Source organism: Trichosurus vulpecula, chromosome 6, assembly GCF_011100635.1.
Source record: "Trichosurus vulpecula isolate mTriVul1 chromosome 6, mTriVul1.pri, whole genome shotgun sequence".
In the NCBI taxonomy this organism is placed as follows: domain Eukaryota; kingdom Metazoa; phylum Chordata; class Mammalia; order Diprotodontia; family Phalangeridae; genus Trichosurus; species Trichosurus vulpecula.
In genome coordinates, this window is record NC_050578.1 from 233,244,595 (window position 1) to 233,257,696 (window position 13,102).

Here is a 13,102-nt window from a genome sequence, read left to right on the forward strand (position 1 = left end):
GCTCATGATTCACTGGTGTCTACTTTTGGTTCTTGCTTCCTCCCCCTCACCTCTTGGTGAGTTCTCAGCTCCCGCCTTTCAAATTTGTTAGTGGGAAGAGTCTGGCTTTTTTCTTTCTCATCCTGTTCCATGGAAATATCATGTAACTAATTTATTTCTTTTCTAGAAAGAGTTTTGTTACTAATACCTAGGGGAAAGCTAGGTGGTGCAGTAGGTAGAGTGCTAGACCTGGAATCAGGAAGACTCATCTTCCTGAGTTCAAATCTGGCCTCAAATGGTTACTGGCTGTGTGACCCTGAGCAAGTCACTTAACACTGTTTGATTCAGTTCCTCATCTATAAAATGAGCTGGAGAAGGAAATGGCAAATCACCCCAATATCTCTGCCAAAGAAAAAGGAAAATTCATAAGTGTACAAATGCCATAATTGGCTAATTCTGATGCTATTGCTAGGAACAATGCTTGTGCTTATCTTGTTTTTCATCTTTCCATTGGCTCCTTGCCCTGTGCCTGCAAACATACTCAGGCTTCCCTAATCCTAAAAAAAGTCTTCCCTTGATACTTCTTTCCCATATAACTAACATCCCATCTCTCCCCTTCACTGCTAAACTTCTTGAAATAATTACCTTTAATGAATGCCTCCATTTCCTTACTACCCATTCCCTCCTCAAACTCTCATATCCTCTTTTCCTTCCCCATCACTCCATTGACACTGCTCCCTCAAAGGGCACCAATCACCCCACAATCGCCAAATCAAAAGATTTTTTTTCCTTCCATGATTTCTTCATAACTTTTGGTCCTGATGAAACCCTCCTCTCTCAGTTTCAGAGACACCACACTCCTCCTAGTTCTGCAACTGCTCCCTTTCTGTGTCCTTGGCTCCTCCTTTTCTTCCTAGCCCTCAAATGTGAGCTCTCCCCGAAGTTCTACCTCTAGTCCTTGCCTTTTCTTTACGTTCTGTCCTCCAGAAATCTCATTCACTCCTAGACTACTCCTATTACCAGTAATTTTCAAATCTCTTTCTCTAGTCTTGACTATCTGAGCTCAGACAAACTCCGATGATCTGTAGGATACCTCTGTTCGTATGTCCTACCAGCACCTCAAACTCAGCATGTCTAAAATCAAGCCTATTATCTTTCTCCCCAAGTCAGTTCATCTTTCTGACTTTACTATTTTTGTTATTGGCACCTCCACTCACTCAGTTCCCCATGCTTGGAACTTTGGGGTTGTCTTTGACTCGTCTCTCTCTTACCCTTTATATCCAATCAATGACCAGAGACTGTGGTTTTCATCTCTGAAGGATTTCATCTCTGTCCCTTTTTCTGTTATTACTGTAACCATCCTAGTAAAAGCTCCCATTGCTGGCATATAATATTTTCTTTTCAGTTCTTCCCAACTCCATTCTCTCTCTCCATCAATCTATCCTTCATACAGCTGGCAGAATAATCTTTTTTTTAATGCACCCATCTATTAATGCCATTCCTATGCTTAAAAACTTTCAGTGACTCTTTATTACCCCCTGAATAAAGTTCAAACTATCTTTCCTGGTACTCAAGACTCTCTACAACTTACCATAACTTATCTATTCCAAGCTTAACTCTTACTGTTCCTTCCTATGCGTGTAAAACTCTGCCCTTTCCCTGCAGAGTAATTCAATTAATGAACAAGCATTTATTAAGCAGCTACTCTGTGCCAGGCAATGTACTAGGCAATGGGGATACAGATACTTAACACAACTTTTAAGATACTAATGATTTGATTATTTGGTATCAGAGCAAGAACAAGAAGGAAACTGAACACCCCCCTCCTCCCAAGCTATCTTCTTGCCCCCTTGGTCCTATAAGGAATATTCTAGAACCTAGAGATAGATAACAAGAGATGATTAGACCTCTCAGGCTATGCTTAGTTATAACTCCAGGGGCCTGCTGTTTTAGCAGACTTTGTATTAAGCCTTCCCCTGCTTCAGGAATGATCATAGTCACAGCAGGTCGGCTCCTGTAGTGCCGTAACAATAAGCATCCTACCCATGAAATACGAGTGAATGAATGCTTGACTAGTTGGAGATCATCTTTCTTGTTAGAGTTGCCAGGATGCTAGAGATAATTAACAGATGAAGGAAGGACCGCATGCTTCCAGGAATGAGTACTCTTGGGGAAGTAAGCAATCTTCTAGATGATGTGAGAACAAGGACACTAAGAAACCTCCCGCTAATCAAAGATGATCTCTCCCATTGGCTTGTCAGCCAAAGCTAATCATTTCAACTGTACCAAAAGGCAGTGTGTGTGGTGGAAAGAGCACTGTGCTTCTGGTCTAGAGAGACCTGGGTGCAAATCTTGCCTGTGATCCTTACTAGTAGGGGCACCATTGGCTAGCAGTCAACTTAACCTCTCCGAATTATAATGTCCTTATCTGTAACATGGGGTTTAATAACACCTGCAGTACAGACCTCCCAGGGTTATCCCAGGGTTGAAATGAGATAACGTATGTAAGGGGTTTTGCCCACTTTAAAGGACTAAGAAATACTTGCAATTAGGAGAGTAATACCTGAGCAGTGACTAGTTTATCTAATTAACCTGTTGTGATTCATTTCCACGTCCCAGAGAGTAGATTGCTCAGGAATAATGATATTTAATGTTTATTTACTGCCTTAAGGTTTGCAAAACTCTTTACATATATTATCCCATTTCCTCCTCACAACCACCCCATGAAGTAGGTGTTATTGTTATCCTTATTTTATGGATGAGGTAACTGTGGCTGAGAGCTCAAGTGACTTGTCTAGGGTCTCACAGCTAGTTAGTGTCTGAGGCAGGATTTGAATTCAGGTCTTCCTGACTCCAAGTCTAGCAGTTTATCCATGAGATTCAATGGGGAGAGGGTTGTATTGAGGAAGGAGTCAGGCAGCGGTATAGGAGTTTTGGGGTACTTCACTGAAATACCCGTTATCATAGTGAGCAGCATGAAGGACCTAGACGGGGATGGGGATTTCAACATCTCTCATTGAAATGGGCCAAGATAATAGAAAAGAGGAAAATTGAAGGGGAACTAAGGAACTTCTTCCCAGTTTTAGAAAGCCCTGGGGATCCATGAAACTCAGAAAGGAGAAGCCTGGCTGGAAACCTGGGCATAGGCAGAAGGTGGGAGAGGACAGTGGGAAGGAAAAGGGAATGTGCCTGGAACTGTGCTAAGCACTTTACAAATATAGTCTCATTTGATCCTCACAACAACCCTGGGAGCTAATTGCTATCATCATTCCCACTTACAGTTGAAGAAACTGAGATTAAATGATTTGCCCAGGGTCACACAGTTAGGAAGCGTCAGAAGCTGGATTTTAATTCAGGTCTTCCTGACTTCAGGATCAGGGCTCTATCCACCAAGTCACCTAGTTGGGCAGGAAGGAACAGAGCAGTAATTATTTACCTTGGGGGAGTGATAGGGCAGGGTCAGATGAACTGCCAAAAGGGTAAAATGGCATAGGAAGTAGAGTGCTAGACTTGGAGTCAGAAAGGCTTGAGTTCAAATCTTGCCTCAGATACTATCTGTGTGAACCTGGGCAAGTCATTTGACTTCCTGAGTCTTTAGTTCTTCATCTGTAAAACGAAGGGGTTGGACTTAATTTCTCAGGTTCCTTCTAGCACTAAATCTATGGTCTACATTATCCTGGACTAGGCTATGATCAAAAACAAAGAACTAAGTGCTGATGTAAAAATGATTAGAGAACTTGGGAAAAGTAACCATTCAGTCTTAGAATTTGTACTACCTTGGGATTTGTGTTACAGGAAGGGATGAAAGCCATTGATAGTCTAACAGTTTGTACCTACATTTTCGGTAGTGGAGTGTGGATTTCCAGTGATAGCCCAGATAGATAGGAACCCATGGCCTAAATTCTACAGGGATAGTCAGCCCAAGAGAAATGGGAAATTCTCAAGTATGATGTGATCTCTCTTCTATATAACTCCAGTACTTGAAGACAGTTATATCCATTTAAGTGCTTTCTTTCCCAGCCTAAACATTCTTGGTGCTCTTTCTTGAGGTCCTTCCCTAGCCTGGTCGCCATCCTGGGTGGACTCTAGTGTGTCAATGTCATTTTTCAAATTTGTTCCCCAGATCAGAGCATTATCTGGAGAAGAGAAGTTTAGCAGGCGGCACATGATGGTGATCTCTAAGCATATGAAAGACTGCCATATGAGAAAACTCAGCTTAGTTTTGCTTGTCCCCAGAGGGCTTTAGAAGCAAAGTTGTAGACAGACAGATTTAGGCTCAATAGTAAAAATAAAATCTTAACACTTAGAGTTGTCTTAAAAACAGAGTAGACAACTTTGAGAAATAGCAAATTTGTGGTCTTTCATTGTCTCTGAAGGTCTTCAGATGAAGACTATATGAGCATTGTTGAAGGGTCAGTTGAGCAGATTCATAGGTACAAGTTTGACTAGAAGACCTCTCGGGTCCTGTCCAGCTTGAATTTTGTCATCCCGTTGCTCCTGATGGGACATCAATTTTCCACTAAAAATGAAAGAAGAAACTGTAAGTGTTCAAGTAGAGGTCAGACTATTTACTACCTGTCAGAGATGGTGCAAAGGGGACTTAGTAGACTGTAAGCTTTCTGAGGGCAGTAACCAGGTCTAAGGTAAATTTTGATTCTCTTCTAGGGCCTCCTAGCACAGTAAGTTTGGGTTAAGGGGAAAAACAGAAACCCAATGACTTGAAACATTTTCCAACTGTTTTTCTTTATATGTCCATTTATTCTCCCCACCATCATCTTTTAAAAGTGAAAAGGTCTTCGGAATGATTGATATATGGAGCCTTAGGATCATAAGATCAGATATTTAGAAATGGAAAGAATCTAAAAGTTCATGTAATCATCCTCCCTTTATTTTATAGATGAGGGGACTGAGTCACAAAGAATTTAAGTATTTTGTCCAAGCTCCAATGGTAGAGAAGGGATTCGAAAGCAGGTCCCATGACTGAATACTATAACCTGCCCCTTTCCCTCCCCCTTTAAGCTATTGATTAGAATTGTGTCCACGACTAGGATGACAGTAAGTCTCACTGCGCCAAGGAGGGAGGCCAATCGGGACACAATGATTTTACAATGGCTCTGTGGCTCTACAGCTAGCCCCCCACATAGGATAAGGAAAATTGTATCCTAGATACAGACCCATGAAAGCCAGTTTTATCAGTTCCACTAATGGGGAGGGCAGGAAGCCACATTTAGTGTGATAAATTTTTAACTGTTTCTGTGAGGCTATTTCATTGTCTGCCGTACCCATTGGATGAGCTTTTCATAAGTTTTGCTAGATAAGTGGCATGGTGATGCAAGAAATTGAAAACTAAAGAAACATGGTATTTGGTCTGGGGTTCATTCTTGGCTCATTTACTTGCTACTTGGTGAACCTCAGTTTCATTTCCAAAATGAAGGCACTAGATTAGATGATCTTCAAAGTCCTTTGCAGCTCTAAGTCTCTGATGCTACGAATCTAATGAGATGTCAAAGATGAGCATATATGTAGGTCTGAGCTGGTATTAGACAGCTTTGATATGGCCTAAGTGCTACTTGTAGCCCAAGAGCTTTTAGGTGTCAGTAGGGGATAAACTCCTCGAACCATACTGCTGCATGTGTTTAATAGCTATTTAAAGTTTCAGTTCTCCATTATCTTCTGGACAGAGGGAGATTCACACATCAGATGGTCTCCTACATAAGTGGTGTGACTTTGTATTAGTCAGGTGCTGTCTTGGGCTAAAGAGCTTGAATTTGTTTCCGCCATGAGACCCAATCTTCCTACGCTGCCTGATGCCCTGACTGTCTTTGCTTGTTTGTTTTCAGGTCTGCAAAGATTTTGTGAAGATATAGAAATGATGATTGGATTCCAGCCAAACATTTTCTGGAAAGTCTGCTGGGCATTTGTAACACCTACCATTCTTACAGTAAGGATCATATATTGGCAATGGATGCTCCAACTCATGAATTAGATTTCTCTGGATTAATATGATATATTTATTCTTCTCTTCTAAAGTGCAGACCATGATAGTTTTGGGTAATTAATCTAAAAGATGAGAACACTGTATACTTATCCCAGTAACTCTATGCATACTTACAGAGAGTCATTCTCCTTGCATTGTACAAGAGGTTTCTTGATGTGTTCTTTAAAGACCTTCAGATGGAGATGGGCCCCTGGATTCGCACTGCAGATTCTCCCCCTCATCTCTGGGACAGTAAGTTCAGTGGAAAGAGAATTGGCTCTGCAACCAGGGGCCTGGATTAAAATCCTACTTCTGATGCTAACTACTTGTGCATCTTTAGGCAGGTCACTTAAGCTCCCTGGCCTGAAGCTTCATCCTCAGAAGTCCCTTTCAGCTCTAAACCAATGTTCCCCGAGTCTTCATAAATGAACTCTTTATTTTAATACTCTCTGGAAAGCTGTGGGTGCTCCCATACTCCCATTTCCCAGAAGGTGGCGCTAGAAGCCAAACTAAGAACAACTACTCAGCACAAAGGTTGAGTACTGGTATCTCTTTGAAGGAAATCAGGCAGGAAGAAAGATAATTGTGTAGAAAATCTGCATTTTCTTTTCTTTTGCTGTCATGGAGAATATAATCACACCATTTCAACTTCTTTCTGAGAGACTGGAACAAAAAGAGGGGGGAAAAATCCCTATGTGATGCATTTGTTTCAGTCTACATGGAAAATGATTAGTATTATTTTGATGTGCAGTTCTCTCCTCCCCCTGCCCATTATTCTAAAAGTCCCCTTTGCTGGAAGAGTTTAGGTGTGAGATTTTAAACCATATAAGATATATTTGCATTCTTTTAAAACCAGAACTGAGTCCACTGTAGGAAGATCGGAATTACCTACTTGGTAGAAAGGCAATGCTTCTATTGCCTGCCATTGTCAAACATATTTCTGGCTCTCCATCTCATCCTCCACTCCCAACTTTTTAATTTTATTTTTTTTGGCTTGTTAATTTTTATTGATGGAGTGAGAACATGCCCTTCAGTTGCTGCCAATGGTGAGTTTTTTTTTTTTTTTGCATTGGCCCAAATAAAAATTGGAATGCTTATGGGATTCTGCCTGCCTGCTTTCACTCTTTTGCCCTAGGGGGAATAGTGGAGACATTCGAGATAGAGAGATGCTTGTTGGATTCTGAGGAAGTGTAGTATATACATTTACATGTGCCATATCAATCTCTGGGATGGAAGTAAATTATAGATCTTTATCTCTCTGATGAGAAGCACAGAGCCAAAGGCATATTTGATTAATCTATCATCACTAAAGCATGCTTCCCATCCCCATACAGAGATAGTACAGTAAAGAGGATTGTTTTGCTTCCCAGCCAGACTGACACTGGGGCAATTATATCCCTGCCTTCCTCCTTCAGGGTCTCTTTCAGGTACAACTGAATTTAGGGTGCTGATTTTTTTTAAAAAATCATGCCCTCTTTAGATATAGATAGTTGAAATAAAAGCACTAGATTGCTCATGGGTTCTCATTCTCTCTCTCTCTCTCTCTCTCTCTCTCTCTCTCTCTCTCTCTCTCTCTCTCTCTCTCTCTCTTTCATTTATATCCCAAACTATGGCATCAGGAGGTTCTTTAGCCTGTACACATCCATTGAGATTCAGCTTTTGCTTTTGTTTCCCCACCCCCACCCACTTTCCACATACTATGGGAGTGGCACAGTTGCGTGTTTCATTCAAGATGTGTTGCTTACAACATATAGAACTCAATAATGGTCTCAGATGAAGACTTTGGGTTGCCCTCCCCCCATTTAGCATTGACATGAATCTGGGACTTTTCTGTGTTAAAAACACTGAAATCCCCCACCCCCCCTACTCCTTTTAGCTCTCCATTCCTTCCCTGGGAGAATCTGCTATATTTCTGGCTTTAGGTAATGGTGATACATTGCTCTCTCTTGAAGAGAAGTATTTGTTTGTTTATTTTTCCTAAGGGAACTGGGTTCTAATCTCAACCTTTCTAAGGATTTTATGTGTTTCCTGTGTAACACATCTACTTGGTTCTTTACTAAAGAAATGGCCTACTGTAACTCACTCTAGGAAAATGGTGGACAATGTGGGAGTTTGTTTTGCCTGATGAAAAATATTTGTTACAATAGTTTTGTTTTTCATTTAGAGTATAGAAGGGGGAGAAAATTAAATTAAAAATAAAAGCAGGTATAATTCCAAAAAGAAAAGAAAAAGAAATTTTAAAGAAGTAAGTAGGTGAGCAAAGGAAAAACCAAACCATCTTCTTTCAGTGAGAATTTATGCTCTGACCTCAAGTGGCGCCATATTTTGGAAACAGTTTCTGAAGGTATAAGTAAATACAAACTGTCCTTACTAGTGTACCATTTTCTGGGAAGCAAGCTCAGATTTTGCCAGTGGTGGGTGGATTTGACTCAATAACTCAGCACCACATTACCGCTGGAGAGCCAATAGGTGAGATTTTATTGAAACTAAATCCTGAGAAAGGAATTTAGTCTGAAGAATGATCTTACATTGATCGGCATGATGTGATATTTGTACACCTAGACATGTGAAGTGAAAAGACCCAGTCATCCACTGTTGCGTGTTCTTGTTGTATCCTGTTACAAACTGTTCTTGTTGTTCCTGTTGCTGTTGTATCCTACTACAAATCCAGGATTAGTCAACTAGGAAGGCCTAATATTATGGCTTAAATGACTTTAATCATTTTTATACATGCCTCCTTGGATTTATAAGGCTATAAATATTCTCCATGCAATTATTGTATACATAGTCAGATCACGTTACTGAATTATGCACAAACATAAGCAGATGTATTGCTATTTATATAGTAAATGAAATGGAGCAACTTAACATAATTACATTAGGCCATAGTGCCAATAGACTGTGTAATAAAGCTTATAACTCTAGGGGCAAATGTTTAAAAGGAACTTGGAGTAGAGCATAAAAAACAGTTGTCTATTTTGTGTTATTACATAGGAATGATTGCTTGGCCTCTGTATGGTCTAACTATGCTTTGGCTGCCAGTAATGGTAATGATAAATAATAATAACAGAGATGATGATGAAGATGTTATACAGACGTCTTACACGTGTACAAGGCTTTATGCTTCTCAAAGTGCTTTCATGTGCTCTATTTACTATAGTAATTTCTCCACACCCCACTTTAAACATTGATATTTTTTATTTCAAAGGAGTAGGGAGGGAAATTGTGTGACTATCCAGGTCACTGTTCCTAAAGATATAATAAAGCTGGCAAACCTAGCTTTAGGGTCCCTGGGAAATGACTCTGAAGGCTTGATGAGAGCAAGCTGCACCTGTTTACATTTCTTTAATTCCTATTTTCAGCAAATAGGATCATTCGTGTTCTTTCCTGACCAAGTCTTCAGAGGATCTCTTGCTGCTACTTTGGGTCGGTCAGGGTCAGAATTAGTCTGTTATCCACTGTTGTCCCTGATAAGTAATTAAGGGAGAAATAGGAGGTATCTGAGACATATGGAGTGACTCAATTAATGACTGGCATATCCAGGATTACAAATTTTGGCTTCTGATTTTTAATCTGTGACCTGCCATGCTGCCTCCACTCAATTGTAAGGGCAGAGAGCTATACCAATTCTCCTTTCCCCACTCTTTATTAAAATCACCACAGATGAATTAGTCTTTATAGCTGTACTTTGCTCCAAATAACTTTTCCAGTACTTCCACATTCTAGGGTCTAAGTTGGGAAGGAACTACTTGCTTGATATGAATCATAGTTTGGATCTGGTGAATTAAAAGAAGGGTCAATTTAATTCCTTTATGTATGGGATGACATACTCCAAGTCATTATCAATGAACCTACATTAACCATGTGTTGTTTTCTTTTTCCCTTCTTTCCAGTTTATTCTTTGTTTCAGTTTTTATCAGTGGGAACCCATGACCTATGGCTCTTACCGCTACCCCAACTGGTCGATGGTGCTTGGATGGTTGATGCTGGCCTGTTCAGTTATTTGGATCCCTATTATGTTTGTGATAAAAATGCATCTAGCTCCGGGCAAATTTATTGAGGTAATTCTATAGATTTCTATTCCCCTGCTATCCCCTCCCAAAGGAAAGCGAGGGAAATCTATGCATGAAAAAAAACAAAAGATTCAGTAAACTTATTCAAGAGGTAGACCCAGTGATTAAGTGATTACAATTGCCACAGTTTTCTATTAAATCCATTTTTATTATGTATTATTCTACTAATGGAAGTTTTTGGCCAATCCAAATGTAGAGCTATTATTATGCTATTCCTCAACCTGGTGACAGCTCTGTTGAATAAATGATCATAGCTTCAGCTCCTTTCCCTGGAGTTTCCTTCTTCTCTTCCCTCAGCCGCATTTTAAATCCCAGTATTTAGTTTTTAACTACACATCAGATTCCTTTTTTCTCACTCATTTTGCCCCTCCACCCCAGTCTTTTTCTTTTTGAACTCTCCCATCATTTCTGATGTTAGAAACACATTCAATATAATTAATCTGTCACAGTTCTGTCTTCTTCTTGCTGCCTGTTGTTTGACTGGAGTTAACGTTGGTGGGATTGGAGCTATCCCTGTAGGAAAGTGATGAGGGTCTCCAGGCAACAATTGACTTTGAGAACAGATGGCATGGGATGTATCCCATGTAGTGGCACTTGAACAGTTTTAGGGGTCCACAAACCACTTTGGTTGGACAAATGTGCCTACAAACTGTATCCCTTCAGATTCAGTGATGCTTCATATCTCTGAGCCTTGGTGTCCTCTAATAAAATGAAGGGACTAAATGGAAGAGGTCCTCTCCAACTCAAAAGTTTTAAGATGACATGATTCTGCAGCACATGTTCACCTTCGTCAATGCAAAAACACCTCTTCAGAATGAACGGGAAAATTTGTGCTGCTTGATATAAGCTACTAGTGAGATGAAATCAAAATTTTATCACTGTCAGAATCAAATTGATTCATGCTTTACTATTAAGAGAAAAATCTGGCTACCACCTATAGCACCCTTGATGGTGACCACTGGTCATGGAGCACAAGGAAGAATATGAGTCACTAGAGGGCAGTAATACTGGCACCGAGTATCTTGTATCCTTGGGATCCCTGCCCTTTCAGTTAACTAGGACTAGAAATAAAGAAGCCCCTTTGGATCTAGGATACAAGAAGTAGAATAAGTTACTGTCAATCATAGGGTAATATTAGAAAATGCACAAAAACCAGGGGAATGGAAGTGAAATTCATTAATTTGAAATGATCTGCTTAGAATGTGATCATTATCCCTGGCAGATATAGGAGGGAGACTTGTTCTCATTAAGTCAGTAATCCAGTTTTCATCAACGGGAGTATTTCCTATATTTCATCTCCTGTTTCTAGATCACTGTTACGTAATGAAACCTAGTGACTATGCGGTTGTGTCCCAATGAATCACCTTAGCACACTGCTCTGAAACTCTGCCTCAATTGGAACAGACACGGTGTTAGCCGCGGCTATTTCCATCTTAGCATGCAGTGTCCTAACCTGATGAGTCAGCTATATACATTTATTATGGTTGATTTGGGATATAAAGGTTGCAAACTGATAATTAAAGTGGAGATTAAAGTGACTGATAGAAGAGCCAGATTCATTTTAATAGGTAATAAACATATAATTGCTCCCTCTACATAGCCAGAGATTTGTTTACTTTCTTTTTTAATACAAAATTCTCCAATCAAATTAAATTTTCAATAAAGATTTCAGTGAGAGAATTAGATAATTTTCATTATTTTTAGCTTGCCTTCAGGAGCCCACTTCTCTGAACCAAAGAGAGAAGTAACCATGTTTTTGCATAAAATAATTAACATCTTTGCTCACTCTTGACAATATATCTTTTGTGTTTGGTTTAGAGTGTTTATTTGGTCATTTATATACTTTTGGGAAATATGTTAAAGAAAATTTAGTTATTCTGATGCCACCAGTACCCACTCACTGTTGAGACTCCAGAGTTGAAGTAATTGAGCATGTGTCCTCTGAAGAGCATGTTTGGCAGTTGGGGGGAAAATCTTACAAGTTTTCTTCATTTTGGAGGAAAAAAATATCTAATTAAAATCTGAGCTCTTTATCCTTTATTAATCTTGCAAATTTGTGTGCAAAACAAACCCTAAGTAGCAGTTCATGATAATATTACTTGCAGGGTGATGTAAATAATTTCAAATGAACCAAAGTAAATATCTTTAACTTTCCTAGCCCAGCTAATTACTGGGTCTGATCTTTGGAACAACTTCTTGCCACAGGAGATTTCTCTTTCCTAGGGAGAATCACAAACTAGGTGGGTCTAATAGTAAGCACTTTCTGAATTCTTAGTTTAAGTGATGCAAGAAGGAGAGTCTTTGGTTCCTGTGACCTGTGACAGATGTGTCTTTGGTTTTTTTTCAGAGGCTCAAGTTGGTCTGTTCTCCACAGCCAGACTGGGGCCCATTTTTGGCTCGACACCGTGGAGAGCGTTATAAGAACATGATCGACCCATTGGGAACATCATCCTTGGGATTGAAACTGCCAGTGAAGGATTTTGAACTGGGGACCCAGTGCTAGTCTTATGGCAGCAAGAGCCCAGTGTTGATTTGTGATTTTTTTCTTGTTTCCCTCCCATGTCCTTATTTTACTCCTTACTTGCCACATCTCCCTTCACTTCAGTGCATGAGAGTGATGGTTAGAAAAGTAGGACTTTTTGTCGCATGCTGTAGTGAAGAGCTAGACAGACCACTTGAAGCAGTATTGGCTTTGAGCTAGCGGTGTCCTATATATTGGATTTTCCTCTTGTGTAGCATGCTGTTGTTCACCTTTTGAGAGCCAATTGGAAAAGTTGTTTCCACCAGTCATTTGGGCCACAAGGAGGAGTGGCTTCATGAGTGTGGAACGTTTCCTTTTGGTGGTCAATGCAGAGTTGAAGCGGAGTCATAAAGTGTTGTGACCTCAGCCAGGAGGCTACCAATAATTTGGAGGGTATTAGCACGGAGAGTCGAATGAGTAATTTCAGTGAGTTTTTCCAGAGAATTAAAGTGCAGGACAAAATGTATTTGGAAAGAATTAAAATGGCAATGATCAGAAAGTATATCTGGCATAAGGCTAGATGTGGACACCACTGAATTGGGTGATTTCATT

At 40.0% G+C, this 13,102-nt stretch overlaps 1 protein-coding gene across 1 annotated transcript in view; it reads left to right on the plus strand.

The window, feature by feature from the left end:
- SLC6A5 (solute carrier family 6 member 5) overlaps nt 1-12,532 on the plus strand; it is a 65,344-nt gene extending 52,812 nt beyond the window's left edge. The window contains exons 14-16 of the mRNA XM_036765114.1: nt 5,820-5,920; nt 9,850-10,017; nt 12,377-12,532. Of these exons, the coding sequence (XP_036621009.1) occupies nt 5,820-5,920; nt 9,850-10,017; nt 12,377-12,532 (425 nt within the window). The remainder of the gene's footprint in view (nt 1-5,819; nt 5,921-9,849; nt 10,018-12,376) is intronic.
- The last annotated feature ends 570 nt before the right edge of the window (nt 12,533-13,102 follow it).